The 6741-nt window shown below is 32.3% G+C and overlaps 2 protein-coding genes and 1 long non-coding RNA gene across 3 annotated transcripts in view; all 3 read right to left on the bottom strand.

The window, feature by feature from the left end:
* LOC111452111 (ATPase 9, plasma membrane-type) overlaps nucleotides 1-461 on the bottom strand; it is a 4907-nt gene extending 4446 nt beyond the window's left edge. Inside the window, exon 1 of the mRNA XM_023092655.1 lies at nucleotides 132-461. Within this exon, the coding sequence (XP_022948423.1) occupies nucleotides 132-179 (48 nt within the window). The 5' untranslated portion in view covers nucleotides 180-461. The remainder of the gene's footprint in view (nucleotides 1-131) is intronic.
* A 2577-nt stretch (nucleotides 462-3038) lies between these two features.
* On the bottom strand, nucleotides 3039-3887 carry LOC111452652 (ethylene-responsive transcription factor ERF003-like). Its single transcript, XM_023093471.1, has 2 exons — nucleotides 3727-3887; nucleotides 3039-3551 (listed from the first exon to the last, which is right to left on the bottom strand). The coding sequence occupies exons 1-2, from the start codon at nucleotides 3807-3809 to the stop codon at nucleotides 3056-3058; spliced, it is 579 nt and encodes a 192-aa protein (XP_022949239.1). The 5' UTR covers nucleotides 3810-3887; the 3' UTR covers nucleotides 3039-3055.
* A 1559-nt stretch (nucleotides 3888-5446) lies between these two features.
* LOC111452010 lies at nucleotides 5447-6735 on the bottom strand. The gene is made up of 2 exons (XR_002712066.1): nucleotides 6615-6735; nucleotides 5447-5962 (listed from the first exon to the last, which is right to left on the bottom strand). It is a non-coding gene; the product is annotated as an uncharacterized LOC111452010 (long non-coding RNA).
* Nucleotides 6736-6741: the final 6 nt, after the last annotated feature.

Consider the following 6741-nt stretch of genomic DNA (forward strand, 5'->3'; position numbering starts at 1 on the left):
AAAAAAAAAAAAAAAAAAAAAAAAAAAAAAAAAAAAAAAAAAAAAAAAAAAAAAAAAAAAAAAAAACTCCAGAGTTAACCAAAATCTTCATTACCGAAGACAGAAACGTAAAGAAGATAAGAAGAACTTACAAGATCAATGTTCTCATTCTTGATCTCCTCCAAGCTGATATCGGTCATTTTCAACACTATATAGAATACCACAGAAGAATATGTTTGTATATATATATATGATTATACAAAAAAAAAAATGGCGAAATCTTTTTCAGTTTCCTATAATCACAGAGTAGTAAAGCATCTTCAGGTTCCTTCAAATCGTGGATCGAAGGGGAAATAGTACAATATTTTTTTGTTTTTTCTATGTTATTGTGGAGTGATGAGGAGCTTGTTGCTTTTATAGGGAAGTTTTTGGAGCATCTTCAACCGTAATGAACGAAAGAGCGAGTCTCTTGCTTCTCCTCAACCCTCGCTCGTTCAGAGGTTACTGAGATCCCGCCATTACTGCAACTTTCTGTTTTCCTCCCGTCCTTAATTTACATTTTTGCCCTTTCTCATTTTCTTTTTATTATGTATTATAATTTTTTATTTAATAACAAGGTAGTGGATCTCGGCCTTGTTCTTCCCGCTTCTAGGCCTTTTTAGTTGGGCCTCAAATGAAATGGGCCCATCCAAAAGCTCAGATCCTCTACTACGGGCCAGCCCACCAAGTTTATAAACCTAAAATTAAAAATGCATTTCTATATTGAAATATTATTATCTTAATAATAAGAGTATAATGTCAATTATAATATAATTATTTTATTAAATTGAATTTGATGGTGACAAAAAATCAAATAAATAAATAAAGAGGGTGGTCATTATTAATACAATATAGGGTGGGAAGAATGTGAATAGAGAGGATGCAATAAAGGTAAAAGAGAATGAAAATGATGAGCTATCACTCTCTATCTATCTATATGATTCACATCAACAAAATTCCTTAACTCATAATTGAAGCAATACCCAATATATTATCAATAAGTGCATTCAAGCATGCATTGTATCTCTTTTTCTTTTTCTTTTTCTTTTATATATATATATATATATGATAATGATGCAAAGAGAGGTACATGAATGAACTGAAATCATAGTTGATTAAGAATGATCGTTAGAGTAAAAGAGAGGTACATAAATGAACTGAAATCATAGTTGATTAATAATGATCGTGAGAATAAGAGGATTAAAAGATATTTTTTTAAAATTAATAATTGCTTCTTATACTAGCGATATGCAACTTATTTTTCGTTAAGTATGCTAATATTGGGTGACCCACATTTCTTTCTCTCCCCAACATCGTCCCGCATAGAAAGAAAAGTGCACAGAGGTTCGAGCCGAGATGTGGGTTGCTAGACCACGGGGCACCCTCCCCTTAGTTTCCGTCAATGTGAGATTTACATATTTTCTTTAATATTTGATGAGTGAGAACAAAATATGCTAAAATAACTTAATGTATAGTTTTTATGTCAGGAATATTTAAGAATATTTGGATGCATGACAAATTAGTAGTAATAAATTAAGAACTCGAGAAAAAAAATAGTAATAAATTACGAAAATCATGATTTTTTTTTTTAAGTGTTAAATTGTAATGGGGAACACAATCAATTTCACAACATGTACAAATCATCATTATTTATGTTTTTTTAAACAAATAAATAAATATATATTGTGGAAAAAAAAAGCATATACAATTAATGAAATGAATATAAAAATGGAAGCCAATTATGAAACAAAAAGAGAAAGGGAAGGATTTAATATGTTGGAATTTGTTGCTAATTGATGGATTCCATTCCATGCACAACTTTAATTTACGAAAAATTAATTAATAAATTTAAATTATTACCATTTAATCTAGAAGATTAACCCAAATAAATAAATAAGAAAGGGTCGTAGGCGCTAATAATTAAAGATCCGATTCCATAATCATTATACTCTACTTTTTTATTTTTTAAACCAAATATTTAATTTTAATTCTCTTTTTAAAATATTTTTATTTAATAGTTACTTATAAAATTATAGACCTAAACTTTTAATAAATGAAAATAAATATTAATTTTTAAAAAGAATAAAAATGTGAATGTGGTTCGGAAAAAATGATAATGATTATAATTTAACTTTTAAAATACTTTCATTTTGTTTTCTCGCCTACTTTATTTTTTCTTTTTATTTTTCTGTTCTCACCTTGATAAGGGACTTGACAGCTTTATTATCTCCTGCCGTTTTATTTTATTTAATTTAATTTATTTATTTATTTTTGTTTCTTCTATTTTTAAAAATCACTTTTGACCCACATACTCATTCTATCTATAGATTATTCTCTTTTATATATTAATATTCTTTAAATATTTTTATTAATATTCTTTGAAATATTATTATATATATATATATATATATATATATATATATATTTTTTTTTTTTTATTTAGTTATTAGTTTCACTCTTACTTTAATTAATTTTGTTTTTTTTTCTTCTTTTATCTTTATTTTTTATTCCTCCCTTTCTCTATTATCTTCAACCTCTTTTCATAGTTTTCTTTATTTATTTCATTCCTTCGCATGATCCAAGGTTGCAGTACTTTGTCAAACAAACCATTCTTTTGACTTTTTTTTAGAATTTTCTGCTCATAAAAAACAAAAATATAAATATAGAATTTGTGAATTTCTATTTCAAGCACAGGTGGATTCTGAGATCTCATATTGATTAGAAAGGAGAACGGAGCATTTTTTTTTATAGAGGTGTGAAAAACTTTTCTCAACCATTTTAAAAACGTGAGACTGATGACAATATATAACGGGCCAAAATAAATAATATCAGAGTCAGACATCAAGCAGTCGTGCCATCAATCCGTAAATAGATATTTTTGCGACTAAATCTGTAATTTAATTAATGTTATAATAACTTATATAGTGTATATATGTGATGTTTTTTTTTTTACTGAATAATTACTTAAAAACAAGTTCTAAAAATTAAATATAAAAAAGGAAAAAGTGCGTTAAATTTATTTATTAAATAATATATTTTAATTATTTGTAGACTCAATATCATTAAGATAATTATTATTATTAGGGCAAAACTCAAATGACCCAAGATCAAGCAATTCTTGAATCATTTGCTCTACGTGATCATCTTCAAGCCGGGCGATCTCCTGAGCCTCACCGCCGGCGACCCACTTGGAGTCCGTCTCCGGAAAGTGAACGCCGGAGGCACCATAGCCGTCGTCGAAATTGGTGGGCTGACGGCGACTTGGGTGAGCGGATTTCCGGTCGGAGAAGTGGGTTTTGTTGGGGAATTGCTTTTTGACCATTTGGAAAGAAGCCGTTCGACATTTCTGCAACTTCTCGATCAATGTCGGGGTTAGAAGGTTCGAGGACGGCGGCGGCGCGGACAAAGAGTGACGTGGCGCGTTGTGATTGGTTGGGAGATTGTTAGGGCAACACATGATTCTGGCTGCTTCGTCGTATGCTCTGGCTGCGTCTTCCGCCGTTTCGAAAGTTCCCAGCCATATCCTTGTCTTCCTGAAGGAGAGACAAAAAGGAAAAAAAAAAAAAAAATCAATTTTTTATATAATATCATAATTTATTAAAGAAACGTATTTTGATATTTAAAAATAATAAAGTAACGATTTAGTTCATTAATTAGTTAAAAATTTATAGTACAAAAGTAGAGGAGAAGTGATATTAGAAGAGTTACAGCAAAGGGTGACGAATCTCGGAGACCCAAGAGCCCCAATGCCTTTGCCGGACTCCTCGATAGCGCTGTTGAGGTCTTGCCATTTTAGAGAGAGAAAGACTGTAAGAGTGAGAGAGAGAGTGTGATGGAAATGGGAGAGACCTGGGAATAGTCCAAATTTATACCAACTTTTTTTTTTTTTTGTCTTTTTCTTCTTTTTGCTTTTCATGTTAGGGCGTACAACTCGACAACTCGAACTGACCCAACACAACCCAACTGGTCGGGTTAATTTTTCTAAACCCGAATATATTCAATTCGGGTCTCAAGTTCATTGGACAAAACTTGAAGTTGATGAACAAAATCTTATAAAATATATTAAAATATCTTTTTGGGTTTGCCTCATATATATATATATATATTTTTTATATAAAATTGTATCGAATAATTATGAATAATGAATAAATAAAACTTTTTAAAATTTTCTTGAACGCCAGAGCCAGGATTGAGTTAAGTTACTCATCTAACCAACCCAAATTTTTTGTGGGTCCAAAAAAATTTCTCAATCTAACCCGACTCGACCATGTACACCTATACAGTTTGACATCCAAATGAGAATTGAATTAACGAAAAATATCAACAAAATGTAAGTAATGTGAATACAATATTAATATTAATAATAAGTATGGTGTAAATTTCCGATGTATTAGAAAGATAAAGTGTTTCCAATCATACAATGAAACTTGTGCACTAGGATCTGAAGTAAAAATATATTCAAAATTTGTGCTGCCTCGTTAAACTTAGAGTAATATGACATCAGAGAATAGGATACATTCGAAGGGGGGAAAATTCTAAGCCTGCAAGAACATTGTAAACAAGTACAGAAATCAACAAAATTATGCACTCCAACCAAGTGCCTGCGGTAGGTGCAAGTAAATGAAGGTCTTGGCTGTTGCAGGGTTGTGATTTTCTGCCCCTTTACTCCAATCCTGGCATACCTATATAAATCCCACCCCTCTGTTCTTTAAACCTTAATTCAAAAGGAAAAATATTGGGAAGAGAAGGATTCCCACAGTTCGCTAGCAAGAGATTTCAATCTGTAGGGGTACCATATCGTACCTATAACAAAACAAAACAAACATGTCACACCAAGTCCGTTAGTATCACTTGCTCAACTAGGGTCTTGTCTATGGATATGGCCATATGGCCCACTGTCCGTGTTGGATATGACCCACAATCGAAATATACCGAAAAAAATAAATGAAACATAAAAAACAACTTGAGGAGAGAGTTCTTGGAACAAAAAACCTTAAGTACTATGCTTTTCAACTCTCTTTGTTGTTGTGTATAAAGGATTGCATCTTACTAAGTATTCATAGTTGAGAAAACACTAACAAATTTCCTAAACTTTTTCCACTCGTTAGCAACTACTAACAAATCTCCTAAACAAAAAACTAACAATTTTCCTAAAGTTATTACTACCAGCAATTATCCTACAATTGCTCCAAGTCAATAACTTTATTTGCTAAGTCAAGCTTATTACCTCAAAGTCCAAAAGCTTTTCAATAAAAAACTAGTAGTAATTGAAAAAAACTAGTAGTAATGTGTGATGGGAACCAAATGGAAAGAGATGGATTGTAGAGGAATAAAGGAAAAGAACACAAGTAATGAAGAAATTCAAGAGCCCACCCCTATACTTGCTACCTCATATCTCAATACTTGCTACCTCCAACATTTGCCAAACTTCAAAAGAGAGTTTCTCATCAGTTTTTAGCTCAATTTAATCTTGTCATAAAACATACTGATCTCTGGTCATAAAGCTAACAGGAAATGAAGGCAATCTATTTAAAAATTAAATTGAGCAAATAACTTATGGGGAACTTACTTTGGAGCATCATTCCACCAAACAAGTTTTATGTATCAGAATGTAAACATAGTTCCCATGCAACTCTCCAAACTATTTTATAAATCTTAAGAAGTTAAAAATCCAATAAGTATTTGAAGGAACCTTCGGCCTTTGTTTGTGTTTGCTATTGTAACCGTTCAAACTCATCTTTAGCAAGCAGACATTATACTCTTTGGACTTTGCCTTTCGGACTTTCCCTCGAGGATTTTAAAATGAGTATGTTAGGGAGAGGTTTCCGTACCCTTATAAATAATGTTTCGTTCTCCTCCCCAACCGACGTGGGATCTCACAGCTATCCTCGTCCCAGATATTAAAAGCACCATCCGACCCTGCAGTTACAAAAGTGTGATGCACCTGAAAGAGAGTGAAGTTTAATAAATAGAAAGATTTAAAGAACCATTAATCAAGATACAGCAAATTAGGGTTATTGGTAACAGACGATCACTTAAAATTCAGAAAATAACCACCCTATGAGCGCAACAATTAGGAATAATCCTTGCCATCTTAAGATAGTCAACAATAGTCCACTATCCCAAAAGAAGATTATTAAAAAGAACTTCAAATTGTAAGTATGAATGACTTCCTTTGCCATATGGCTTTGGAGATTTTCGAGAGAGCCAAATGAGCAATGACATGAAGTGGTAGAGTTGGAATTCATGGAAGAGACGATTTCAAGTGGCTTACTAAAGCTAAGAAATCAGGGAGTGCAAAGCATCCATGATGGATAATTATTACTGGATTAGATGTTTGAGATGAGGAAGTGAAGGAAGATTGCAAGCTTTTGCAGCTAATTGATTGGCCATCGGAATAAAGCTAAGGCAGGAGACAGAATCACTTGGCGTCAAACTGGTTTTCAAATTAAGCCGAACTCAAAACTCTACAACACACGACGCAAAATCGAAAGTTCCTTACCTCGAAGGATTTATTAGGGTTGAGATTCGCAAATGCAGATATCGATCTTCTATAGCTCAACAGCATTAAACAAAAGAGAGGGATTTCGATTTACCTTCAGTGGCGATGAAATTGAAGATTTTGTTCAGCGTCCAAAGCAAGCTACTCCGACGCGGTGCTCAGTTGAATTGGAAATGAGGAGACATGTCGAAGAAGAACAAGATTGAACAATTCCCCCCCCC

The sequence above is a fragment of the Cucurbita moschata genome, unplaced genomic scaffold (assembly GCF_002738365.1).
Source record: "Cucurbita moschata cultivar Rifu unplaced genomic scaffold, Cmos_1.0 Cmo_Scf00014, whole genome shotgun sequence".
Lineage (NCBI taxonomy): Eukaryota > Viridiplantae > Streptophyta > Magnoliopsida > Cucurbitales > Cucurbitaceae > Cucurbita > Cucurbita moschata.

Bases quoted from the DNA above. Each gene is read 5' to 3' on its own strand.
- LOC111452652 (XM_023093471.1), bottom strand. From the start codon at position 3,809: ATGGCAAGACCTCAACAGCGCTATCGAGGAGTCCGGCAAAGGCATTGG. The intron at 3,552-3,726 runs GTAACTCTTCTA...TCTCTCCTTCAG, and splicing joins GAGATTCGTCACCCTTTGCT to GAAGACAAGGATATGGCTGG.